The sequence below is a fragment of the Neofelis nebulosa genome, chromosome 17 (genome assembly GCF_028018385.1).
Source record: "Neofelis nebulosa isolate mNeoNeb1 chromosome 17, mNeoNeb1.pri, whole genome shotgun sequence".
Taxonomy (NCBI): domain Eukaryota; kingdom Metazoa; phylum Chordata; class Mammalia; order Carnivora; family Felidae; genus Neofelis; species Neofelis nebulosa.
Window position 1 is genome coordinate 43,218,764 of NC_080798.1, and position 26,521 is coordinate 43,245,284.

Sequence of the window (26,521 nt, forward strand, 5' to 3'; positions counted from 1 at the left end):
GGGTGCATTCCAGGTAGAACAGCATAAACAAAGGATGCCCAGAGCACACATGGCAAAAAGCTAGGAGCAGTGGGTGTTGTACTCTGGAGAGACCAGCCAGGGACACAAAGGCTTGAGGGGTGACACTGCTGGGTTTTGGAGGTGGCAGAAAGTTGGTCTGGGAGAATTGTGATCTGGAGTGTGGTGTGGGCAGTAATGTGCTTTTGGGAGCTCAAACGCAATTGGTATCAGATGGAATGAATGAAACCCCAGGTGGAGGATGGACTGGTAGAAAAGAAGGCTGGGGATGGGAGGCCTGTATCTGTTCAAGCAGCCTGGGGACATGAAGAGGCTGGAGAGGGCAGCCAGCCATTCTCAGACTTTAGAATCACAATCACTGAGAATCTGTCAAACATGCAGATTCCTGGGCCTGCCCTAAGGTTCTGACTCAGCAAGGCTATGCAGACCCAGAAATCTGTAATCTTTTTTTTTTTAAGTTTATTTATTTTGAGAGCATGCATGCAGAAGCGGGGGAGGGACAGAGAGAGAGGGAGACAGATTCCCAAGCAGGATCTGCACCATCAGCACAGAGCCCAATGCAGGGCTTGAACCTACAAACTGTGAGGTCATGACCTGAGCTGAAATTAAGAGTCGGATGCTCAACTGACTGAGCCACCCAGGTACCCCTCAGAAATCTGTAATCTTAATCAGCTCCCTTCAAGGGAGACAACAGAGACCACATCCTTTGAGAATTTCTAGATTAGAAACGTAGTAGAAGTCAAATTCACACAATCACACTACCAAAAGTGTAGGTGAGAGGGTGCAGGCGGCTCCTGGCTTGGTGCTGGGTAACTAGGATGGTGGGACAGCCAGGAAGACAGAGTTAGTCAGAGATAGAGGGGGAGAAAGCAGGTGAACACAGCCAGGGAGAGGCAGGCACCTGGGATGTAGGAGAGTGAGCAAGTCAGGGGCTTGTCTGCGATTCACCACCTAACTGGGCAAGATGGCAGACATGGCCTTCAGGGCACCCTGAGCTGCATCCAGACCTTGAAGGAAGAAGGATTTTGACCAGGGGAGATGGGCATGGGCTTTCCAGGTAGAGGAAACAGACAAGATTTGTGGTCAGATGAGTTTTTCAGGCCAGTTTGGAGTTTATTTTGGCCCAAAGTGAGAGAGATCTGGAAGGTTTGGGGATATTGTCACCCTTGCTATCTAGGGCAGTACTTAAGAGAGTGTGCAAGTTTTGGGATGGAGTGAGGGCAATGACTTTGGGTCTCTTATCACTAGGCCCATAGCCCCTCTCCTGTTTTTGATTGATTCATGTTGGCAAGGAATGGGAGGCTGAGGGAAGGCTGGGGAAGGGGCAAGAGAGGGAGGTCCAACCCTATTTTATGATCTCAGTGGAAAAAGCTGTTGTGAGTAGTTTTTGTTGCCAGCAGAGCCACAGAGATGGGCCCCATGAGTCACTGCTCAGTCCTGCAAACTCAGCCCATACAGCCTCCTGTGGTCAGCAGCCTGGGCTTGTTCCAGGTCCAGCCCCCAGTGTTCCCCTCTAGGCCTCAGTATGTCCCCATTTCTATCTATATCTTTGCCATCCTAGGACTGTGCATCCTGCAGCTCTCTGCCTTTTCTGTTTCCTTTTCAGACTGAGCCTCTGAATCTATTTGTGACTCTGGCTTACATCTGGCTCAAGGATAGGGAGCCTCATGGGGACAGGAGTAACGTGACCACTCTCAGGTGCCCCTAAGCATTTGTTCTATGCCAGGCCATATGTTAAGTGCTGGAAGTACAGAAGTGACAACACTATTTTCATGTAGCTACAATGCACATTGTATTGTGGAGTGAATAAACTAAGGCCTGACCCTGACCCTCGATCTGTCTGCCTGTGCCCAGCAGTGCTGGGGTCAGCTATGGCCTGTGGCTTGGGGACTCTTACCTGCTTCTGGTATTGAAGGGGTATGTGTGCCTGCCAGCAGGTCTCCCCAGCTCTTAGGGCTCTTAGGAGGCCTGGCTGGTAGCTGGAGGTGGGCAGACAGTGGGCAACAGAAGGAGAGGGAGGGAGCAGGAGGCAATGACTCAATGGGGCGGCCCTGGGACAGTTGGGGAGGGAGCCAAGGTTGGTCCTGATGCTCACTAAAGCTCTAGGAGGATGGGACCAGAGGACCCGGCTGGGAGCTGGGGATGGAGCAGGACAATTCCAAAGCTCCTCTGGCAGCCAGATCAGCTCATGAAGAAGGCTCCTAGGAACCTGGTCTGAGAATCTGGACTTTGGGGGCTGATGTGGCAGCTAGGATGGGGCGGGCAGGATGCTGTTCCCACCGTGCCTGCTTCTGACACTCTGGTTTGCTCCTCCGGCAACTTCCAGGCTCATGCTTTAGAGCCAAGGAAGTCATTGTACCCACTGCCCCCTCCCCTCCCAGGAACCAAGGGCCAGAGCATGTTGTGGGCACAGTGTGTTCTTCTGGCCACATAGCCTACCTTCTTACAATCTTCCCAAAATTTTGGGGAGTGTCAGGCCAGGCACACATGCCCTAAAGGGACCTCATACCTCTGAGCTGGGAGGGATCTCACAGGTAAAGTCTCTAGGTAACTTTCACCAGTTCAGGATCCCCTGACTGAGGGTGAAATGATGGGGAGGGCATGAATATAGCCCAAATGCTGGCAGCCAGTGGACATTGACATATGGGAGGGTCTTTCCAAGTCCTTGTGGCAACCCCAGGGGGAAAAAAAGGAATGACTTTCTTTTTTTACAGGCAAGTAAGGCTTAAAGAGAACTGAGTTGCTGGAGCTCACCCAAAAGGTAAGTGCAAGAGCAGGCCTGGGTTACGATCTCTGGCTCCAGGACCCTGACCCCAGTCCCAGCCTCCTTGGCTGGACTTTGTGGAGAGGGGGTGTAGGTGAAAGTGACAGGAATGCACCAGAGTGGAGGGTCTGGGCCTGGTGGATTCTGGCAGGCCTGGGTAGTTCCTACCCCAGAGGCCTCCCTGCCCCCATCCTCCCTCCAGCCCAGACAGCAGTCCCCCATCTGGTCTTGGAATCATACAAACCTGTGTCTTGGGGCCTGGGCCTGGGCAGAAGATTGAGGACTGCAAAGGAGGGGCCCTTTCCTCCTACCCTCCATAAAGATACCCCTACTGGTTCCCAGCAGCCCCAAGCTGCTGGTTTGGGCTTAGGAAGTTTCTCTTTCCAGGGGACTCCTGGGGTCTTGGGCCCACACTTTTCTTCTCGTGAGTTGTGAATGCTCCCAGTTTTGCTGACAGAGAGTGGGGCACCCCCCGCCCATACTTCGTGCATTCAAGAGCAGATTCCCCCCACTCCCACAAACCCTTTCCCTCGACCCTCCCGGCCCAGGCACCCACTCAGGCACCCTCCAGCATCTACACCACTTTTGCCGGCAGGCGGACCGCTTCCGGTGCTCTCCAGCAGTCCGGTGAGTGGGCACCTTGGAACAGCTGGGCTGGTAGTCGTTGCTCCTCCCGGCCGATAGAGCAGTCGAGTCAAGTAAGCGGGCCCCGAAGGTGGGAGTGGAGCCAAGCCGCCTGGCCCGGAGGGTGGCAGGAAGCGGCGGCGGGCTTAGGACGCTGCGAGGGCTGCGCGCCTCAGTGCTTTCCCTGGAGTCCGGGGCGGGCAGCTGCCGTCGGGCCTGGGGTGGGATGTAGCTCTGTCCTCCGGCCCCTAGGGGGCGACGCGGTGCCGGGTCTTCCGCCGCCCTGCATTCCCTCCCCGCGGCCAGGAGGCGGCGCCAGTGGACGCCGGGGCGTCACGCTGTACCCGCCGTCCGTGGCGGTGTGGAAGGTTCGAGGGCTCGGATGTGCGGCTTCTCGGCTTCGCGGTTCCGCGTGCGGGGGTGTGAGGGCTAAAGACAGGCGAGGGATGGGGCGTGCGAGTGTTGCGGCGAGGCAGGGCCGGGTTGGGCGGGCGTCAGCGGGAGGCAGCCCCGCGCCCACGCCTTGAGCGTGCCACATGTGTAGGCCGGCCAAGCGTGGTGGTGAGTGCGCGTCCGAGCGTGGGGGCGCTCTTGGCTGAGACTGGTGTGAGCACGGACGCGCGGGGACAGATCCTTGTCATTCTTTGTCGTTTCAGGCCTGAACTTCAGGCGCATTTGCACTATACCTCTACCCGGGCACCAAGACTGGCCCCTCCTGTGGCCTAGTGCCTTCTATCTGGGTCACCCACCGAGCCCTACCGGAACATCTTCAATCCATTTCCTGGACGAGCAGAAGCCTCACAGTGAGGGCCCAGCCCCTCTCCCACTTGTCCTGAGCAGGCCTACTCTTAAGGAGAGGGTGATGGAAGGGCCCTTGGAAGTTGGGGATAAGTCCCCAGACTCCCAGGGACACGCCACTGACTCGAGGTTTGCTGTGTGCAGTTTCAGGGATGCCTGGGATGAGGAGGAACCTGTTCCCCATGTGCAGGTTAAGGACCCTAATCCTCCAAGATCACCAGCAGGGACAGCCCAGGGAGAAGGGCTTCTTGGCAGCTCTGTGCCTGGGGATCTTCAGTCACCCCTAGGACCAATGGCTGCAGATGGGCCGGGGGAAGGGCAGGGGGACACATTAGGAGGTTCCTCAGTTCAGTTAGAGGAACCCACCCCATCTAGAGTGGAGAGCCTCCCATGTCCAGTGTCCTCCCACCTCAGCCTCGCACAGGGCAAGAGTGATAGTCGAAGGGGAGACTTGGCAAGAGACCAAGTTCCAGACAGGTTAGTGCCAGCTGGCTTGGGTCCTGAGGGGTTGGACAGCGATCCTGTGGACCTTGGAGGCCCTTTATCTGAGACATCTTCAAAACTACTGGAGCCAGGTAAGGGAGGCTGGGCCAAGGAAGTCAAGTGGAGGTTCCTAAAGATGGGTACCAAGACTGGGGGAGGGCTCTGACCCTACTCAGGCTGAAGCCCAGGTCTGAGGAGGAGTCTCTGGGTGAGTGCCCAATGCACACCCAAGCCATTTTCCTTCCCAAGACCCCAGTGGATCTTGCCTCCCTAAGCCTGCTAATTACCTCCTTGCCCAAGACCTCTCCTGGGAGCTGCTGGCCAGTGGCATGGCTACCTTACCAGGTAGTTAGTTGGGAGAGACTGGAGGTAGTGGAAGTGGGGTGACTTGATTGGGCAGGTGTTCATTGTCTTCTCCCTACAGGGACTCGGGATGTAGAAGGCCGGGCAGTGTTGCTTCTGTGTGCCCATAGCCCAGCCTGGCTCTACCCCAAGTGCAGTAGCCATGAACTTACCCGCCTCCTGCTCTACCTGCGAAGCATTCCCAGGTTATAGAGAGGAGGTTGGGGGGAGCTGGAGCCAGGAGGTGGCAAGGTTGGGGAATTAGATACTTAACTGAAGTCTGCCTCTTTAGGCCTGAAGTACAGGCCCTGGGATTGACCGTGCTGGTGGATGCCCGAGTTTGTTCCCCAAGTTCTTCTCTCTTCTGGGGGCTCAGCCAACTACAAGTGAGTACAGGATTGTATCTTCCCCTGCCTTCAGCCATTCCTTTTAAATAGGGTTGGGGGGGCGCCTGGGTGGCGCAGTCGGTTAAGCGTCCGACTTCAGCCAGGTCACGATCTCGCGGTCCGTGAGTTCGAGCCCCGCGTCAGGCTCTGGGCTGATGGCTCGGAGCCTGGAGCCTGTTTCCGATTCTGTGTCTCCCTCTCTCTGCCCCTCCCCCGTTCATGCTCTGTCTGTCTCTCTCTGTCCCAAAAATAAATAAAAAACGTTGAAAAAAAATTTTTTTAAATAGGGTTGGGGACATGGCTAAACTCAAATTCCTTGCAGGAAGCAGCCCCAGGGTCAGTATACCAGGTGCTGCTGGTGGGAAAGATGCCAGAGGAGGTGCCTTCCAGGCTGCAGGTACTGAGCCATTTTGGCTAGGGGCGGAGGTGGGATGCTTTCCCACCAGGCAGGAGCCATTACACCGTCTTTTCTTGCAGCTGCAGCAGCTGCCCTCTCATCAGAGCCTGCTGACCTACATCTCCACTTCTGGGTTGCCAGCTTCAATGGGAGGAGGCCTGCCTTACTGCCACCAGACCTGGCTGGACTTCCGGATGGTCAGTGCAGTGGGTCAGGGCATAGGGTGGGTGGCAGGCAACCTGGCCAGCAGAGGAGCCTCTCCTGGGTTGGTTTGAGCAGTGCAAAGCTGGCTGCAGTGGCCTGGGATCCAGGATGCCTGGGACCAGCACTGCACTACTCTGGTCATGCCTACCCTTGTTCACAGCGTCTGGAAGCCCTACTGCAAAGCTTCCAGGTGGTTTGTGCCTTGCTCCAGGAGGCCATTGAGAGCATGAAGGCTGTGCCCCAGCCCATGGAGTCTGGGGTGAGTATCCCCTCAACACCTCTCCAGATGCTCCCTGTCTTCCTCCTTTTCTCTGATGCTCACCTCCACTGACTGTTGTCCTTAATCATAGGAAGTTGGTCGGCTGCTCCAGCAGACACAAGTCCTGATGCAGCACGTGCTAGACTCACCCTGGCTAGCATGGCTACAGTTCCAGGGGGGGTTGGAGCTGGCATGGTTGAAGCAAGAGGTCCCAGAGGTGACCTTGAGCCCAGACTACAGGTAGACGCAAACTCAGATCCCCGCTCTTGCCCCAGCCCACCATATTCCATGCCAAGGACTCAGCTGGCTGGCTCAGAACCAGCCAGGATTGTGGTCCCAGGACAGGGTGGAGTGAAACAAGGCATCTAATAGGAGTCGTAAGACCATGTACCCTGTACCAGGCCAGCAGTGGATGAAGTTGATGAGCTCTATGGCCGTGTAGATGGACTGCTACACCAACTGACCCTGCAGAGCAACCGGCGAGTACAGGCACTAGAGTTGGTCCAGACTCTGGAGGCCCAGGAAGGCAGGCTGCACCAGGTGGGAACTATCTGCTCAGATGGGCCCTGCCTCTGATCTCAAGCATGACCTTCACCCCACAGCAGCATTCTTTTCCCTGTTTGTGCCCCTCCAGATTGAAGTATGGCTACAGCAGGTGGGCTGGCCAGCACTTGAGGAGCTAAGGGAGCCCTCACTGGACATGCTGCTCCAGGCCCAAGGCCCTTTTCAGGAGCTGGACCAGGTTGCTCAGGTGAGTTTGGTTACTTGTTTATTCCCTAGGTATTGGGTCAGTTTGCTAGGGACTAGGAATGCAGGATGGGTGAGAGCAAATCTATCCATTTCTCTCTTGGAATTTACAATCCAGCAGACATCAATTGTAGTCAAAGGTTCAGAGCCACGTATGTGTGATTGCAAACTGAGGCAAAAGCTCCGGAAAGAACACAGGTGGTTCTGAGTTTATTACAAAAGACCTGAGGGGCGCCTGGGTGGCTCAGTTAGTTAAGCGTCCGACTTCAGCTCAGGTCATGATCTCACGGTCCGTGAGTTCGAGCCCTGCATCGGGCTCTGCTGACAGCTCAGAGCCTGGTGCCTACATCGGGTTCTATGTCTCCCTCTCTCTCTGACCCTCCCCCGTTCATGGTCTGTCTCCTTCTGTCTCAAAAATAAATAAACGTAAAAAAAAAAATTAAAAAAAAAAAAAAAGACCTGACCCAGAAGGGGTGTTGGTCTAGCTTTCTTGAGATACTGACTTTTGAGATGAGAGCTGAAGAATAGGTTAACCAGGAGAAAGAGGGATTGGGGTTGAGAGACATTCCCACCTGAGGGAACAAAGAGCATGTGCAAAGGTTCTGTGGCAGGAAGGAGCACGGCTTGCCTGAGGAACCATAAGAAGGATAGTGAGGTTGAAATGCAGGGCAGTAGAAGGAGAGAGAGTGAAATAAGATGAGGTAAAATGAAGCTGGAAAAACAGTCAGTGACCAGATTGCTGGGTCCTGTAGCAGTATAAAATTTAAGTGGAAAAGTCACAATCAAATCCATGTTCTACGAAGATTATCTTAGTTTTTGGTTAGACAGTGATTTGAAGGAATGACATGTAGAGTCCACATTTGCAATGGCCCAGTGGGAATGATGCTTTCTCTAGCCAGATGGTGGCAGAGGAGACTGATTTTAGAAATTGCCGGGATTTGCTATGTGGGGTAAGTAGGAGAGGGAAGGGGCGCCTGGGTGGCACAGTTTGTTGAGCGTCTGACTCTTGATTTTGGCTCAGGTTGTGATCCCAGGGTTGTGGGATCAAGCACTGCATTATGTGGACCCTGCTGGGGATTCTCTCTCTCTCTCCCTTCACCCCCCTCCCATGCTTGCACATGTGTGCTGTCTCTTTCTTAAATACGATTAAAAAGCAAAAAAAAGAAGGAGAGGGAGGTTGTAGGGGTGAGTGGACGTCTCTTCTGAGAGAGCGACCAGGAGACAAGGGCCTTCTGAGGCAAGGGGATTCATCAGTCCAGTCTTGGGTGTGCTCTGGAGATGACCATAAGGGACTGAGACCCATGGGGATTGGCCTGGAACTCAGAAGAAAGACCTGGCCATACAGGGTCACTTGGTGGACATAGGTGTGTGGATGATATTTGACGGTCACATAAGATTGCCTCAGGAGAGAAAGTGTGGACTGTGTTCAGGAACACCAGTGTTGAATGGCTCTGGTGAGGGATGGGGAGCAGGAGGAGAATAGGGTGAGTGGGGAGGAGTTGGGGAGCTGTAAGAAAGAGGATTGGAGGCTGCTGAGCAATGGTCAGACGAAGCCTGACAATTGCTGGGGATGGAGGTGGCAGTGAGGTTGCACTAGGCTGATGAGGTGAAGAAACAGTGATACCTGATACCGAGGAGAATAATTCCTCCAGGAAGTTTGTGTAGAGAGGCACAGAGACAGAGGAGTGGATGGGGGTGTGGGGGGAGGGTCTTCAGTCACAAGAGAGACTTGACAATGACGTGTAGATATCTGTGGAAAGGACTGCTCAGGGGCTAGACCATGGCCCACATTTGCTAAGCCCAGTCTTTGTCTCCAGGAGCAGGTCCGGCGAGGGGAGAGGTTTCTGCAGCCACTGGCTGGCTGGGAGGCTGCTGAGCTGGGCGCTGCTGGGGCCCGCTTTCTGGCCCTGCAAGCCCAGCTGACTGACTTCTCCAGGGCTTTGGCCCAGCGGCGGCAGCGGCTGGCAGATGCTCAGAGGCTGTTGCATTTTTTCAAGCAGGTAGGTGCGGTGTCCTGTCCCTGGTTCCAGGTGGTCAGTGGGGATGGAGGGGTGGCTTCCTGGCTTCATCACAGCCTGAGCTCTTTCAGGACATCCTGCCTCTTCTCTCTCCTTGTCTTTGGTCTGACCCCAAAATTCAACCACTGGGGGGTGTGGCCTGAGCCATCATTCTGGGGGGCTGGGGGAGTGGGTAGAAGAGAAGGCTCAATGGTTTTGGTGGGCTCTGCCTTCAGTGCCTCTCTGGCCTTGCTGTTACAGGCCTCGACATGGGCTGAGGAGGGGCAGAGGGTGTTGGCAGAGCTGGAGCAGGAGCGCCCAGGGGTCGTGCTGCAACGGCTGCAGCTGCATTGGACCAAGCACCCTGACTTGCCTCCTGCCCACTTCCAAAAGATGTGGGCTCTGGCCACAGGGTTGGGCTCCGAGGGCATTCGCCAGGAGTGCCGCTGGGCCTGGGCACGATGCCAGGACACCTGGCTGGCCCTGGACCAGAAGCTAGAGGCTGCACTGAAGCCACCACTGACGACGACCACAACGGGCAGCACAGCTAGCCTGTGTGTCAGCCGTTTCCCTGCTGCATCTGCCACCCCTCCCCTGAGGAAGGCATATAGCCTCGATCAGAATCTGGGGCAGAGTCTCAGAGAGCCTGCCCACCACTGCCACCATGCGGCTATTGTGGCTGCTTCCCACGGACCAGACGCTGAAGGTGGTGCCCAGCCAGGGTCATCCCCTACCATGCTTCCACCAGGCAGTTCTGACCCCAGGACCCCCAACAGGTGCAGGCAGAGGGCAGGGCAGGGAGGGCAGTGGCAGGAGAGATGTCTTGAATCTTGACTCCACCTGTCTGGTAGGCTCCAGCTGGTATTGGCAGAGATGGTGGCTACAGAGCGGGAGTATGTCCGAGCTCTTGATTACACCGTGGAGAACTACTTCCCTGAGCTGGATCGCCCCGATGTGCCCCAGGGCCTCCGTGGCCAGCGTGCCCACCTCTTTGGCAACCTGGAGAAGCTGCGGGACTTCCATTGTCATTTCTTCCTGCGTGAGCTGGAGGCCTGTACCCAGCACCCATCCCGGGTAGCCTATGCGTTCCTGCGCCATGTAAGCCCACAGGTCACACAGCCCCTACCTGATTCTGCCACGTTCAATAAAGAGATCTTAGCACATGCCTGGTGCCAGGGTCTGTGCTGGGTATAGCTATGAGCAAGACCAGTAAGGTCCCTGTCCCTGTAGGTAATCACGTTTAGTAGAGGAGACAAAAGTAAAAAAGGTAATTCCAGATGGTAGTTGGGGTCAGGAAGAAAATAATCAGGATATATACATGATCGTGATTTAGTAGTGGGGTTGGGGGGGTGGGTCAGTTAGAGGCCTCTTTGAGAGGCTGAGGCCAGGGGAGGGGCTGGACTCAGAGCGTTCTATCCAGAGGAAAGATCAAGTGTAAAGCTTTGGGGCAGGGAAGAGGCTCAGTGGTCAAGGAAAAGACAGGTCAAAGTGGCTGAGTGTAGTGAGCAAGAGGAGTAGTCCAAGGTGAGGGAGCCCAGAGTGGTGGTCCAAGACAATGGGAGGAGCAGAGGCCCTGTGGGCAAGCCCCATTCGGCACAGTGCCTGTTCTTTCCAGGTTACCCCTCATTCAAAGCCAGGCAGACTGGATCTGCAGGGGTAATCTTCCCGGGGAATTGTTTGTTGGCATTTTGGTCCTCCCAGGCTGAGGGTTATCTGGCCCCCTTGCACCTGGACTGATCTGTGTGTCCTCACAGAGGTTGCAGTTTGGGATGTATGCACTCTACAGCAAGAATAAACCTCGCTCTGATGCCCTGATGACCAGCTTCGGTCATGCCTTCTTCAAGGTAGATGAGCCTGAGACAAGGGGAGGAGGGGATGGAGGAAGTAAGTACCTTGAAGCCACCTGATGGTCTCCTACCCACCTGGCAGGACAAGCAGCAAGCACTGGGGGACCACCTGGACTTGGCCTCCTACCTGCTGAAGCCCATCCAGCGTATGAGCAAGTATGCATTGCTGCTGCAGGAACTGGCAAGGGCCTGTGGGGGTGCTGTGCAGGAGCTGAGTGCCCTGCGGGCTGCCCAGAGCCTTGTGCACTTCCAGTTGCGACATGGCAATGACCTGCTAGCTATGGACGCCATCCAGGGCTGTGATGTGAGTCATGCCAGGCCATGGTGGGCAGGTGCGGTGGGTGTGAAGAGAGGGGGCAGGAGAGGCTGGGCACTCACTGGGCCCCACCTTGGCAGGTTAACCTGAAGGAACAGGGTCAGCTGGTGCGACAGGATGAGTTCATGGTACGTGCTGGGCGCCGTAAGTCCTTGCGCCGTGTTTTCCTCTTTGAGGAGCTACTGCTCTTCAGCAAGCCTCGCCGAGGACCCACGGGCATTGACACATACGCCTATAAGCGTTCCTTCAAGGTAGGCCCACTCGACCCTTCCTATGCTCCCTGCCCTACCCTCACCCCCTCTGGCCTCACCAAGCCCCTCTCCTGGCTACACAGACGGCAGACTTGGGCCTCACTGAGTGCTGTGGGGATAACAACCTGCGGTTTGAGATCTGGTTCCGCCGTCGCAAGGCCAGGGACACCTTTGTGCTGCAGGCTGCCAGCTTGGCCACCAAGCAGGCTTGGACAGCTGACATTTCTCGTCTGCTCTGGAGGCAGGCCATCTACAACAAGGGTGGGTCCCTGTCCCTATTTCATCCAACGGTCCCCTTCCTGGAGAGCTTATGTCCCACAGGGCCCCATACAGGGCCTAGGGACCTGGAAATGCTTGGGAGCAGGGAGGTCCAACAGCAGCAGCCAGTGTAGGAAAGGAACTTCAAAGTCAGGCAGTCCCGCTGTCACTGTCCCCGACTGTGGACACAGTGTTAACCTGAGTATGACACCTGTCCCCAGGATTGTTGGGAGGAGAGTATAGCACCAGAAAGGCCCAGTGCACAGGATGGCTAATATGCTGGGTATGGGAAGGACTTACTCAAGGGGTTGGTAGACACAGAGGCCTAAGGGCAAGGCTGATGTCCAGAGAGGCCCCACCTGTGCTCACTCTCCACCCAGAGGTTCGCATGGCTGAGATGGTGTCCATGGGTGTGGGGAACAAGGCCTTGCAGGACATCGACCCCAGCGAGGAAGCTATCAACGACCGCACTGTCAACTACATCCTGAAGTGCCGAGGTAGCAGGCAGGCTACAGGGGAGTGCGGGTGTGGAATGCTGCATGGGAGATAATAATGACCTCTGTCACCCCTTGCCTGTGCTCCCTTCAGGACCTTGGCCCAGGTGGGCTCTGGCCTGTCCCAACCTGACCCTTTCTCTTACACAGACGTTCGCTCTCGGGCCTCTGTTGCTGTGGCCCCGTTTGACTATGAGAGCCCCTGTCTGGGGGCCTTGAGCTCCCTTCCTGGAGACCCTGCCTCTTGCTCTATGCTGGGGTCCCTCAACCTGCATATGTACAGAGACCCGGCTCTTCTGGGACTCCGCTGGCCCCTGTATTCTACCAGCTTCCCAGAGGAAGCAGCACTGGAGGCTGAAGCGGAGCTGGGCAGCCAGCTGTCTTTGAGTAGGTCTGGGCTTAGCCAGAGGCAAGAGGGCACTGCTTAGGGTCTGGCCCTCCCCTGTGACAGCTCAATTTCCTCCTCCCCAGCTCCTGAAGACTCAGAGGTGTCATCCCAGTGCCAATCAGCCAGTGGATCCAGTGGCTCTGACAGCAGCTATATGTCAGGGTGGGCCCTGGGCAGAGGTCTTGAGGACTTGTCCTATGTGAGTATCATTTTGTCCTCTTCCTACCAGCCCCAGCTCAGGCCTATGCCTGTCTTTCCTTTAGGAGGAAATGGGGGTGTGTGGGCCAGGGCCATACCCCAGAGATCCCACCTGGACCTTTAGTTGAGGAAACAGGCAGTCACACCTAGCTTGTCAACCACAGGTCTGAGCCTGGGCTGGAAGGCAGGCAGCGGATCCAGCAGCTTGTAGCTCCAAGAAATATCACCTCTCTCAGGATCTGCTATGACCAGAACGTGACTGGTATGTGGGCCACCTCCAGCCCACATGCACTGCCCTATTGACTGCTCTTTCTGATGTCTGTGCCCATTGGCAGACTGGCAGGGACCTGTCCTAGGGAGCCTGGCAGCAAAGCCTGAGTGAGTGCCCTGATCCTGAGCCTCTGGCCCCATGTCCCCTTTTATTCCCTTTCCGGCTTCCACCCCAATTACACGTTAGGTTTAGGCTAGAGCAGAGTGGGTGTTTCCACGTTGTAGGCTTGGTAGGCGTACCAAGCCTTGTAGGCCCCACGCCCCACTTGGTGGGGCACCAAGTTGCTCTGGACAGTGATTGGGCTGCCCCGCCTCTCAGGAGGAACATAGTGGGGTTCCCAGCAGTTGCTTCCCAATCCCTGGTCTCAAAGCCAAGCTTCTCAAACTTAGGGGCAAGCCCACCTCTATTGTACCCTTAACTCTTGACTGCCTTGGTTGCCCAAGCCCAGCCCTTCTTTCTTGGGTCAGTTTGGTTATATTGATTCAACACCTTTTGAAGAGCTTTCAATTAGAACTATTCTCTAAAATTATTTCACTTGTTGGTCTTTGGTGTTTCAGAGAGTCCAGGCCCTTGACTCATAAATTACTCTTTATTTATAATAAAAATAGACTGATACACTTTCATATGGGCACATGCATTCTTTAAATGAGCCTTGGCAGATGGAGGTATTGTGAGGGCAGCATCTCTGGTCACCCTAGCTCTCTTGTAAGTACTTGCCCAGGACAGAGTAAGAGACAGACCTAGACAGGCCCCTCTGGATGAGCAGGTCCACGCAGCGGCCATATTTCCTGGCGAAAGGCAGCGTGAGCTAGAAGGAAAGTCCCATCTTATCCCTTACTTCTTGGCTGGTTGCCTATTGTAACTGAGTAGGCGGGGTCCTCCCCATCTGGGCAGGGGTAGGGCAAGGCCTATCGGGGACTTTTGATGTTCTGGGCTCAGTTCTGCCCAGAGGTATCTCACAAGCTTGTGGCTATGAATGGCTACCAGAATGACCAGAGGGTCAAAAATACACGTTTCCAGCCACTGGTTTTCTACTTTTCTAGCTGCATATGCTGACATTACCTTTCTAATCAATAGACTAGCCAGAGGCCTAATAGTAACTGGGCACCAGTGTATTTAGAGTGAAAAGTATTATAATAACGTACTTGATTACAAAAAATATCAGATTAATGAGAAATTAGCTAAATCTTTTTCAGCTATAATGTTAAGATGAAAACTTTAAACCCTAAAATTATTTTAAGGAATCAAAAAGCAAAAATAAAAAACCTGGGTTATTCCTTTGATCTCATTGAACATTTTTTTTTCTGGGTAAAGAATACTTTAAAGCAGCTTATATATGAAAGGAATGTGTGAAAGTGGTGATATGGCTCAGTAGGTGAAGTTGGTATTAGTGGTCAAAAAGGTCTGACTCCCAATAGTTTCTCTGATTTCAACACCCTAAAAGCTTGAGCTCATGTGATGTGCTTCCCAAGCATGGCCGGGGTGTTAGTGATAAAGGCAAAATTGGTACCATTGGAGGAAAACTTAAAAAAACCAGTGGCCTGAATACTGCTTTTTGATCACTCTGGACTGATTAATTTCAAACCATTGTTTCTCCCTCCTTGGGACCAGGGACCAGAGGTCTAGCTGCCTGCCTTGCCTTCTGGGCAGTGCTGGCCTGGCAGCAAGACAGTGTCCATTTGAGGTATCCACAGGGTCAATTTTCCCAGTGGGGTACAAGCGGCCCTCACCTCCACCCAGCTGTACAGGCGTTCTTGGGTGTGCCGGTCATCCTTGAAGCCGGTGATGGCCAGCAAATCCACCACAAACTGCTTGGGGCTGATGTGCAGGGTCTGCCAGGAAAGCCCCTGGTCAGGCAGGGCTGGAAGCAGTTGCCTGACACACATTTACTTCCTGCCTTTAAGAGTGGGATGCAGAGCAGGGGCTTCCCTGGGTCTGCAGGAGCTCCAGGGATCAGAGACTACTGTTATTCCAAGCTACTTCTCGGTCAAGGCTTGGTCCAGATGCTGCTGCCCTGTCTTCATATCCCTGCTCTTCATGCCACCCTTGTGCCCCTGACCTATTCCCATTGGCTGGCACCACTTATCATGTGGACAGGGGGACAGACAAAGAGCAAGGTCTGGGGCCTGTCACACATACCCATAGCTGGTTGGCCAGAGAGACCACCTTGGCTGTCATGGCTTTGGGGTCCTTTTGCCTGATGGAATCCAGGATGATGTCAGTCAGGAAACGGTGACATTTTTGTGCATAAAACATCTCTTCCCAGGATAGAGAGAAACTCAGGAAAGTCACCTCTGTGGAGGAGAGAGTGGATATGGCCACATCTGCTGTGGCTAAGGCCTTAGAGCCAGCCTGGAAGGAGAGAGGTGTAAGGCTCCCGAGAGAGAGTGTTTTCCTGAAGCACCCTGTCTAGGGGCTCAGGCACCTCCACAAGGAAGTGCAGGGCCAGGTATGGCTCGAGTCTCACCTCTGGGCTGGGGGCTGGCTGTAGGCAGCGTATTCTTGAGGTTGTCCATCTGTGTAGTGTAGATGATGCTGTCCTCAAAGAACATGCAGGAGCCATCGCTGCCCACCACGGGGGGGTGGGTCACTTTGAGGATGATCCCTGCGCTGTCCACCTCATTGGCCTCAGGCAAAGGCTGCTCAGGGCCAGGGCTTTCTGTGAAAATGACATGGGGTGGGAGTTCTCCTTGAACCACTTCAGAGCCCAAGCGGGGAGGGGACCAGGACAGTGAGTCACCCCAACCTTCCAGCGGCCTCTGCTGCCAGCTTCTCAGAAGTGGCACCCTTTGCTGACAGGAGCCTGTCCTGGCTCGCCTCTCTCCATTGTCCTAGAAGCATTATAAGTCCAATCCTACATTTTAGAACTCCAGGGAACTCCTCTTGAACTAAGACTGGTGTCAACTAGAGCTGATAATACCCTAGCTGGGGGACTGGAAATCATGGAAAACTGTAAAATGAGAGGAGCTTTTTGGGTGAGCTGTTGATGCATGTCCACTCTGAAGAGTATGTTTGACAGACCAACTCAGGGCTCATAGGCAGGGCCCAAGAAGGCCCCTCCAAGCAGGACCTAAACCTTTGAAAGGGAAAGCACCAGAACACTGTAGAAAGAATTTGAGGGAGCAGAGGAAACAGCCCAACATGGCAGTTCTCAGCAAACTCCTCTAGGTTGTCTCCACACTGCCCCACCATACACAACACGCCTCTCTCTTTAGCTCCTCCTGTCCATCCCACTTCAGTAATCACTCACTCCACTGCAGTCACACAAGCCAGAAATCTGGCCCCTCTTTGGCCAGATCCTTCCCAATTTCCTCTCCCAACTGCCTAGCCTGTTTGACCTTACGCTTGTAATACTTCTACTTCTGCTGCTGCATTTCCTCTACTCCTGGAGCAAGCTTTCTGAATGCACACCTAGCTTCTTGCTCCATTGTTTAAAATGCTTCAGTGGCTGCGCACACCCCTTAGGGTCAGAACAATGTACCAGGTCCTGAACTTGGCCCACAAGACCTGTCCTGATGAATTATGTCTTCAGCTCTGTTTCCCATCACTTTTCCACATGAAGCCTGGCCTCCAGCAAGACCTGTTTCCCCAAGCACCTGAGACTTCTTCCTTCCCCCTGCTCAGTCCTCAGCCCCTAACCTCCTTTGTGCTCCTATTATTTCATAAACACCTTCTTCCTATATGCTTCATGTAGATTCTTAGCCTCACAAGCCATGCCAATGTACTGGTCATCTCTGTATACTGCTTGGCAGAGCTGTGAACAGAGGATTCTAGCCCCACTTTGTCACTAATTCACTCTGGTCATGGCCAAGTTTTGCCCTCTGTTGTTGTTGTTGTTGTTTTTTAATGTTTATTTTTGAGAGAGCGTGTGCACATGGGCAGGGGAAGGACAGAGAGAAGGGGACAGAGGATCTGAAGAAGGCTCTGTGCCGACAACAGAAAGCCCGATGCAGGACTCATGAACCATGAGATCATGACCTAAGCTGAAGTCAGATGCTTAACTGATGGAGCCATCCAGGTGCCCCTACCCTCTCTGTTTTATAAGACTTAGGTCAAGGATGAGAGAGGACTCACCTTTCTCCCTTGGCTTCTGCTTGCCCCAATCCTTCAGGGTGACAGCTTTTTTCACAGGGAAATATGGCTTAAAGGTTGGCTCTGGCCCCTTGTCTTTGGCTCCAGCTCCAGCCCCTGCCTGCAGAGCTGGGTCCTTCTCTGAGCCTGTGGAATGGCTTTTCCAGGAAGCTGAGGTGCTGGGCTGGGAAGCAGCCTCACTTCCTGAAGGGAGCTGCAGAGTGGCTTCCTCCATGAAGCTGCTCCGGGGGACTGGCATGGGCTGGAATTCCCACTGTTTGCAGTTGACCATGTCCCATTCCCTAACGAGGGAGATGAGTTTTTGCATGGGAGTGACAGGAGGGTCTTTGGTTTCAGGTTTCTGTGTGAGGTTGACTGTACTACATTTCTTCTTGGGAGGACTTTCGGGGTGGGCCCCCCAGTATTTGGGGTTGGCACAAAGACCTGGACAGTGGGAGTATGTGCTGGGATTGCCCGCCCTCTTGGCACCTCGGCAAAGGGACACCTGGATGGTTTGGGAGTACTGCTCAGGTTCTTCCATCTGGCTGGATCTGGTCAGGATCCCCTTGGCCTTATTCCATGAAGTCCTGTCATTGCAGTCTTGGAAGTCCATGGGCATGCAGGCTGTGGTCTGGAGAGGGAGGACACAGCAGCTCTGGGAATGTTGTGCTTCCACATTGAAGCCTCACCCAAGAGCTAATAATTTGGACTTCTAAGATTTAATTTATTCATTCAGATCCTGTCTTCCTGTCTTCCACATAGATCAGCCATTTGCTTTGCTCAGCCTGAGTGGTGGTGGTGCCAGCCCAGGGGCCTCACATACTCCAAAGGAGTATATTATCAGCATCCTAGACCACGAGTGGCAAACACATCCCTGTGCCCCTTCAATGTTCAAAAACCAATTACCATGTTAGGAATCCATGTAGGCTCTGCCCTTTAATTTTGCCATGCCCCTCAATAGTAGAGCCTACCCCTCAACACTGTGGTGGTTCTTTGAGGACACCACCAAACCAAAGAAGGTTGAGACTTACTTTGGCATCTCTACTGAACTCCACCAGTGACCCTGGCCCTTCTGTTACCACGCGCAGTCTCCTGATGGGAAAAGCTTCTTCATTTTCAGATTCTTTCTCCTGGGTCCATGACCTGCAGACTCCCAAGAGGGAGTCAGTAAGCAGAAGCCTCTACTAGTTCATCTACTAGTTGGTCAGGTCTGCCCTTTAGCTAGTTAGCTCTAGACAGTGGCAGTGAAGGGCTCTTAAAGGGTTTCATTTAGGTCACTGGCCAATCCTGGACCTGTTCCACCCCCTCTGCCCAAAGGAGAACAGGGAGATTGGACTTAGGATTCTCAAGAATACTATAAAGGTCCAAACGCCAGAACATGGTGTCCAGAGCAAAGTTTCCTTACTTGTATGCCTCACATTGGGCAAGGGCTTCTGAAAGGGATGGGATGCGGTATTCCTCAACCTCCTGGCAGAAGAGGGGCCATTCCCTGCAAATGACAAGATCTCGTCAGGCTGGGCAGCTGGGTGCGTAGAGGCATAGCCTTCAGAGCTGCTGCCTTGACAGCAATTTACATATTGGAAATAATATAACCTCCTTGAAGGCTGCAATCTGAAGGTTTTTCTATTATACAAGGAAGGGATTTCATCACGTGATTTCCTTCCATTTATCACTTACTTAAATTCAGATGGTAAAAACAGTTTTCCAAGTCTCAGGAAGTTAAGAATGTGTCGGAACATTTGGCCATCCCCGTGGATCAGCAGGGTCTGTCCGTATGTGATCCAGTATACTCTCTGAGGGTTGGACAGAAGTTCTGGATACTGCAAGAGGTTGTACACCAGACCTTGTCAGTCTGTTAGTTAAAGGGCTTGGTCTTTAGTAAGGGGCAGGTCAGTCTTCTTTTACTTCATTTTCTTGACCTTTCTAGGCTTTGGGATTTCCAGCTCCCTATCTTTTTTAGCCACAGGGAGCGATAGTGGGGAGCTGAGCATCCAGGGACAAGAACAACCCTGCTTCAGTTTTACTGCCCCTAAACCACCCTCTCAAGTCATTTGTAACCCTACCCTGTGTCTTGCTCAGTCCAGGCCCCTCAGACTGGTCTCCTCCCTACCCAAACTCCTGAGGGCGTTTGTAGCATGCTGTTCATACAATAAGGGCACTTTGGGCCATGGGGTAGGGGGAAGGTCTTATTCTAAGCAGGTGCTAGAGACTGTGTGAGAGTCAGATGACAGGTTCTAAAGCAGCTCAGCCACAGAAGCCAAAAGGAAAAGAGGGTAGCTCCGGGGCCAGCATACCTTCAGCAAGGTCTGCAGGGTGGTTGCATACCAGTGGCTTCCAACATAAACTTTGACGATCTGTTGGGGGGAATATACAGTGATTTCTGCTGTCCACTCCTCATCTAAGGAAACCAGTGAAAAGGAATGTATCACATGGCCAGAAGGCAAATTAGGACATTTTAGTTAATAATGCATGTTAAGACTCAGTATTTTCAGTCATGTTGTGTTGCCTCTTCTGAGAAGCAGAAGAAATAGAAATCTCTGACACCAATCTTCTCTCAGGCCTTCCCTGCAGCTCACTACAGTTTCCTGGGTGGTGAGGTGGGTTTGGAATGGCAGCTTGGAGGGACAGCTGATGACTCTGGGAGTGGGAATGGTAAGCCCTCTAAAATCCCAACCCCAAGAACACTGATGCTCTTCCCCCAACCCACCTCTCTCAAGAAAGCTGGACTAATGTTCCTGTCTACCTACATTGTCAGCTGCCTCTGGTTTCTGGCTGGGTGTGTCCTTGGTGTATAACTCTTCATGTGGTGAGAAGTCCCTCTTTATGTTTGTGCTTATAGTTTAGCTAATGTCACACTGCCAGCACTCATCAAATCTGTCACTGGTATAGAGACCAAGCCTCTAGGCATGTCTGGAGAATGGGGCTTCATTTTGGGGAGATGAATCCATGACCCTCTTCCTGGGGAAGACTAGACTTAGGCTTTGTTCTGATGTTTGGGAACCAGTTCCTAATGAGCTTTGTAATAAGTAAAAGGTTTATGTTATGTAACGAAGAGGCAAGAGGTGTATCACTAGATTGTGAACTCCATGAAGATAAGGACTGGGTCTCTTGTGTTCACTTCTATACTCCCAGTATCTCCTTTCCTGGTATATGGTAGGTGCTCAATAAATATTGAATGTTGCTGAATGATGGAATGCAGTGGAAACTTGATCTAAAAACTTTTTGTTAATAGTTACAGGCAGCTGGTGAAAACAACATTAGTTTTGGACCCAGATTCAAACTCCAGCTTGATCACTAGCTCACTGAGTAATTTGAGGCTTATCTGTTAAATGGACCCAGGGACTGTTCTTCCCAGGAGGTTATGAGGATCAAATGAGCACAGCATGTCAGCTCTCAAAGACCCATGTGGCCCCCTACTGAGGTCAGTCTGTACTACTTGAGGCTACTCATGGGCTTGAGGTGAGGAGGGGTACCTTAACAGGAAAATTTCCCTCTAGGAAAACCTACAAATGTTGGATTTACTCTCCTCTTCCATCTACAATTCCTGGCCCTGGCCAGCCTCAACTTTCCTTTTTGATACCCAAGCCCTCCTCTGATGCTAAATTCAAATAAAGAAGCTTCCTCATTTACTGAGCACATCCACGGGTGCCAGACTCTTCGGCTCCAGATGAGTCTTCAGGGCTACTTTCATTGGCTCATAGGTGATATCCCTTTTGTCCAGGAAGGCACAGAGCTCGTACACCTCGGAAATAGTCTCAGTCAGGGGCAGTCGACAAGTCCCTAGCCAGTTCCTGCCCAGAGGAAAGGCCTGTTAGAGAGAGCCTCAGCACTGCACACCTAGGGAGCTTGCCAACTTTTCATGCATAGAATGTCTTGTCCTTAACACCGGCTGAAACCTGTGGCTACTAACCTCATTTCCTTGATTTAACCAGAAATCTGGTGATGTCTTATAGGAGAATGAGCTTGGACACACAGACTCACCATCTTGGAGCTGAGCTTGACCTACTTCAGAAAAGCCCTCTAAATCAACTAACTGTAAGCTTCTAGGTCTGCCTGAAGTTCCAGAAGCCAGGCCAGGGACCACCCACTTCCATTCTGCCCCCCCTAAGTGTCTTCCCATGACATCACAGTGACTGTGTGGCAGCCTAAGATTACTAATACTGTTTGTGCCCAGGAAAGAGGCTGGGGGTCTGAATATCAGTCCCTGCCTCCAAAGGCATTTGTGACATCAGGGATGGGACATCTCTGGGAGAGATGGATGGTGTGGGCCACAAAGGCCCAAAGGGCCCAGAGTTGGCTAACCTCCCCAGGGGCTCAGGAAAACCTACTTTCACATTTAGTTTTGGTACCCGTATATTTTGTGACCCTAAGAGAGTTAATTGCTCCACTCCAAACATCAGTTTACTTTTCTATAAAACAGGATTAGAATCCATGCTTCTGCACTAATGGGGACACTTTAAGCTTATTCCCTGAGACACAGACCAGGTATCACCTCTTTTGGGAAGCCTGCCTTACTTCGCTTCTGGAGCTCATCCCCAGTTCTGGCATTTCTGTGTATCTAGCAAGACTCCCAAGGGTTTCAGGGAGGGCCTTTGTAGGAAGGTCTGCATGGCAGGGGAAATATCTAACATCCTGAGGGTTGTGACCGTGACCTGGTCATCTCAGCCCTAGCACAGGGCTGAAAACAGCAGTGGATTGCAGAAAACAGAAATATGAAACAGTCTGAAGCCTTTGAACCTTGGGAACCCTTATACCTTTGGAACCTGTGCTCTCCTCTAAGGCCTGGGTTTAGTGGTGGTAGTGGGAGTAGCTAAAATGATGGGTTTGCCTGGTCCAAGGACACTGCTTTCCTCTGGCTCATGGGCGGGGCCCCAGGTTGGTTTCTGGAGAAAGGCAGAGACCAGCCTGAGTGGAACTGAGCTATTCACTGAGGAGGGCCTTACTTGACGTGCTGAAAGAGAACCCCATTCCCTGTGATGTACAGTCTACTTCCATCCAGCGTGCTTTCGATGCGGAGCTGTCCCAGTGCGGAGTCTGGGTACTTGACAAGCAGACCCAGGGCCATGATGTACAACGGCTTCATAGACTCCAGGCCTGCTGCACAGCCCCCTTTCCCAGGGCTCAGGGGAGAACAGGAGGTCCGGGAACAGCCACCTGTGCCGGCGAGAAGGGGATGACTCCTAGACTCCTCACAGTCATAATTGTATTGGAAGCTTTGGGTCTTGCTTCCTACTCCTGCCTTGAATTAGTACTAAAGAAACTTAGAGGAAGCTTATTTCCTTGCATAGCCAAATCTGATTCTTCTCAAAATCTGTATAATTTTAGGATACATAGGTTTAGAGGCCAAAGCTATTTGTTGGGAGGTAGGGTTGGGCGGGGGATTAATTTGCTGAATCATTAACATTTGAATTTCAGAAATTTCAGTACAGCAGCCATTTGGCCCCATCCTCTGCAGGAATCTTCCTTTGTTCCAAGTTCTGCTCTAATTAATCATCTATGGGGAAGGCGACCCCATAGCACAGAACCTGATATGCATTACAGGCTTCTCAGACTCACAGCCCCTATCACTCCTGGGCAGAATTCCTCCTACAGACAAACTATGTGGTATTACTTTTAGATTGGGTATTGGGATTGCTAGCTCACAGGCAGGACCTTGTTCTCCTGAAGTGGGTACAATGCACAGTCTATAAAATCCTGTCCCAGTGGCAACAGTGGGCCAGCAGGCAAACTGCTGGGTGATTTTCATGGATCGTACAAGAGGGGTCATGCCATCCTTATCACAGAGGAGGAAACTATCCTGAGAGGCTAATTAAGTACCTTGCCCCAAACTGTAAAGCTAGGTGGGGCAGAGCTGGGATTTGAGGGCAGCTTGTCCATCTCCAAAGCTACTAGAGCCGTTTCCCTTAGTTATGGTGCTTTTCAAAAGACAAAAACCACACTTTGTATTTGGGGGCTGCTGCATGATTTACAGAGCCTGTCTGCAAACATGCTTTCCCGCCATCTTCACATAGCTCTTGTGGAACAGACACCACTCTACTCATCTCTCAATGACCCATGTTCTCTGAGAAATAGAAGCCCTTGAAGGAGGGATTTGAACTCAGCCCTCTTAAGTGGATTGTAGACCCTGGAACAGGCTCCTGAGACCTGCTTCAGGATGCCACTAGTCCCATTTTTGCCTGGGGAAGAGGCTGGGAAAGTTAGGCCTAATCACAGGGAAAGACCTTATTCGATGCACAGACCAAACTTTACATGTGCAAGACAGTTTATATGTTCTCAGAATGCCAGCTGAGGCCACACTGCAACACAGCTAGCTCCCTGCAGCATGCACAGTAGCTTCCACAGATATGCAGGATTTGGGAAATGGGATGGTGGAAGGCAAATAAAAACATGAGGATGAAACCAGAATGAGGTAGAGCTGGGAGCATAAAGGCCTGGATTGGACCAGGTCAAGAAGTGTTAGGAGCAGTCCTTTTGGGCTGGAACCGCCATCTTCCAGTCATTCGCCAAGATGACCAACACAAAGGGAGAGAGGAGAGGAACTTGCTATATGTTTTCTAGGCCTTTTAGAAAACATGGAGTTGTTCCTTTGGCAACACACATGCGAATCCACAAGAAAGGTGATATTGTGGACATCAAGGGAATGGGCACATTCAAAAAGGAATACACCACAAATGTTACCATGGCAAAACTGGAAGAGTCTACAATGTTACCCAACATGCTATTGGCATTGTTGTAAACAAACAAGGGCAAGATTCTTGCTAAGAGAATTAATGTACATATTGAGCATATTAAGCACTCAAAGAGCCAAGATAGTGTGTGAAGGAAAATGGTCAGAAAAAGAAGGAAGCCAAGGAGAAAGGTACTTGGGTTCAACTGAAGTGCCAGCCTGCCCCACCCAGAAAAGCACACTTTGTGAGAGCCAATGGAAAGGAGCCTGAGCTGCTGGAACTCATTCCCCGTGAATTCATAGCATGATAAATATATAAAAAAAATAAAAGACCTCAAGACTGTTTAAAAAAAAAAAGTGTCGGGAGCAGGCAGAGACAGGCACAACAGCCAGAGGATTTGAACTAGGGAAACAAGGGAATTTGGGGATGTGTAAGATAACTGGAACACTAATAGAGAATTTGCTTGAGAGTTTCCCACGCCCTCCAGCTATGCCTGGAAGAGGAAGGACGGCAGAGGCAGTCAGATGCTGCAAGTTGCTCCCCACTTCCCCAAGCAGAACAAACCTCCCCTACCCTTGGGAAGCTTGCCCTTGGGCCCAACCTCCCTCCCTAGGACATTCAGGCCTGGTTTCCCCACCCAGGCTGGGCTGACCTATGTGCAGCTCAATGGGAAGGCTGAGCAGACAGGGTGTACAAGGTTTCAGGCTGAAATTGTTCTTCTCAGATTCTAAGTCAGCCAAAACCCCCGCTTCTCCCACCACCACCCAAAGCCCAAAGTGTTTGTGGGAGGGGAGATGTCTGTTCTTGGCTTTAACAGCTCAAGCCTCAACTGCCCCAGAATGTCAAGGGCAGGGCAAGGTTCCTCTGGTGACATACCCATGTTCATCCGGTACAACCTTACAGCTTCAGTGAGCTCAGGGATTTCCAGAATTTCTACTTCTGCTTCTAACACATCTATGTTGGAGAAATTATCTGGTAGTAAAATCTTCTGTGAGCGTAGAAAATTCACTTGAAAAGCAAAGGGAAACATAGATAAGATTATTTCTGATTTAACTGTAGGTCCAGGGTTGGGCAGGTTTGTGGTACTGCAACATATCCTACGCCCTCCTTGTTCTGAAACAACTTCTAAACATACCTGGTTAGATAGGCTTTGAGTCTGTGGTTTCAAGGTGAAAGACCCCAAATTACTTTGTTTTCCTGTGTCTGAGTCCATGGGTGTGGCCTCCCTTGGCCTGGCCTGGAGCTCCCAGGTGAGCATACTGGCCTTGAGACTTACCCTGTGAGTCTTGACCCAAGAGCAGGTCATTCCAAAAGAGGGGGTTGTCTTGCTGCTTACAGAGGAAAGGCCCAGCTGTGCCTGGGCTGGCAGGTGGCACTTGCAGTTTGTCCCTGCCTGGATTGCAGTGTGGGAGGCAGAGATGGAGCCAACACTAACGTCCTGTGTGAATCAACTTGGAGATTCAGAAGCACATCACAGACAACTTTCCAGGTGACTGTAAGTAGGAATGGCTGGGGTTCCAGGCATTTGGGCCCCAGTACAACTTGGGTGTTTCCTGTCCTATTCATCTAGGCAGCAGTAGCATCTTGGAATCAGAAAGCTTATTCAGTTCACACCCTAACCAGACCTTGTCCTAGGGTGGTGGGGGGAGGGAGGCTTGCTCTGTCCAGGGTTGAAGATTTCATCCCTCCTTAGGCCACTAGTTCAAGTAATTTTACAATAATTTGACTACTCTCCTTCCCTTTTATTCTGGTTTTAGTGGAAATGAGAGCAGGTAGGGACCATTCTTTGAAACAAAGGAATAGGAATAGGAAACCCTATTTCCTCATTTTATGGTGAGAGGAACTGAGGCCAGGAGGCCAGGTGGATACATAAAGGCAAGCTAGAGAGTAGCTGACTTTGGAGCCCAGCTCAGGGCCTTGCCCTTCACACCAACTCCTGTGGCCTCTGATCACTGCAGGTAGTTTCCAGTGCCCCTTTACACCCAGGCCATCCCCAAATGAACAGGGAATAATATAGCCCTGAGGCTTGTGGGAGTCTAATGCTGAGAATCTGCTAGCCTTCCAGAAGGCTCTGTCATGCCTTCACCTCCTCAACCCAGGGAAGCTCCTGAGGCCTTAAGCACCAAGCTAAGCCACCAGGGTGTGTGGGATAGGGAGGGGTGGATAGGCCCTACCTATCAGCCCTCCGCCCCCAGGATAGAGCAATCACCAATGAAGCGGAATTCACTGCCCTCGCACTCGATTAGAGCCACAGTTTCAGCCAGCCACAGCAGATTGTCTTCAGTCACCAGGCTTGGATACTTGGCCACTAGGTCTAGGGGCAGAAAGCAGTAGTGCACTTCCTCTTCTGTGTCTAACAATGGTGTATCCATGAGTCCCAAAGGTGCCTTATCATGGAGGCCTGGAAGAGAATGTGCAGAGGGGCATCACCACCTCTCAGAGGTTAGGGCTCTCACTGACCCAGGGGTCCCAGAGGAAGATGGAGAGATCACCCCAGAGATGGTCCCTGCCAGGTGCCTCCTTTCTCTCTCTCTCTTTCCTGTCTGTCTGTCTGTCTCTGGATGTAACTCTAATGTCAAATGCAGGAGTGTGGTGGGGAGAAAGACAGAAATCTATTTTTTCTATACTGAAGGGCAGTAGGTATGTTGTAACATTTTGGCTTATGTACCCAACGTCATTAAGTCCATACTTGTTACCTGTCTAGTTCTAATTGATCAAACCAACTATTGTGACCCACAGC

The 26,521-nt window shown here is 52.2% G+C and overlaps 2 protein-coding genes across 2 annotated transcripts in view; one reads left to right on the forward strand and one right to left on the reverse strand.

Moving 5' to 3' along the window:
- The first annotated feature begins 3,788 nt into the window (after window positions 1-3,788).
- PLEKHG4 (pleckstrin homology and RhoGEF domain containing G4) lies at window positions 3,789-13,665 on the forward strand. Its single transcript, XM_058708947.1, has 22 exons — window positions 3,789-3,967; window positions 4,063-4,779; window positions 4,937-5,032; window positions 5,112-5,235; window positions 5,322-5,415; window positions 5,738-5,812; window positions 5,893-6,009; window positions 6,177-6,275; window positions 6,367-6,515; window positions 6,677-6,815; window positions 6,910-7,026; window positions 8,840-9,022; window positions 9,281-9,795; window positions 9,871-10,117; window positions 10,774-10,863; window positions 10,949-11,170; window positions 11,263-11,433; window positions 11,517-11,694; window positions 12,072-12,188; window positions 12,336-12,572; window positions 12,657-12,772; window positions 12,936-13,665. The coding sequence occupies exons 1-22, from the start codon at window positions 3,943-3,945 to the stop codon at window positions 12,939-12,941; spliced, it is 3,834 nt and encodes a 1,277-aa protein (XP_058564930.1). The 5' UTR covers window positions 3,789-3,942; the 3' UTR covers window positions 12,942-13,665.
- The window catches only part of KCTD19 (potassium channel tetramerization domain containing 19), a gene marked incomplete at its 5' end in the record, with an annotated part of 31,586 nt that continues 18,677 nt past the window's right edge, over window positions 13,613-26,521 (reverse strand). Inside the window, 13 exons of the mRNA XM_058707039.1 lie at window positions 13,613-13,850; window positions 14,773-14,874; window positions 15,182-15,336; window positions 15,510-15,701; window positions 17,117-17,744; window positions 18,145-18,256; window positions 18,519-18,602; window positions 18,791-18,933; window positions 19,408-19,511; window positions 20,744-20,904; window positions 22,057-22,267; window positions 24,658-24,789; window positions 25,991-26,182. Of these exons, the coding sequence (XP_058563022.1) occupies window positions 13,737-13,850; window positions 14,773-14,874; window positions 15,182-15,336; window positions 15,510-15,701; window positions 17,117-17,744; window positions 18,145-18,256; window positions 18,519-18,602; window positions 18,791-18,933; window positions 19,408-19,511; window positions 20,744-20,904; window positions 22,057-22,267; window positions 24,658-24,789; window positions 25,991-26,182 (2,330 nt within the window). The remainder of the gene's footprint in view (window positions 13,851-14,772; window positions 14,875-15,181; window positions 15,337-15,509; window positions 15,702-17,116; window positions 17,745-18,144; window positions 18,257-18,518; window positions 18,603-18,790; window positions 18,934-19,407; window positions 19,512-20,743; window positions 20,905-22,056; window positions 22,268-24,657; window positions 24,790-25,990; window positions 26,183-26,521) is intronic.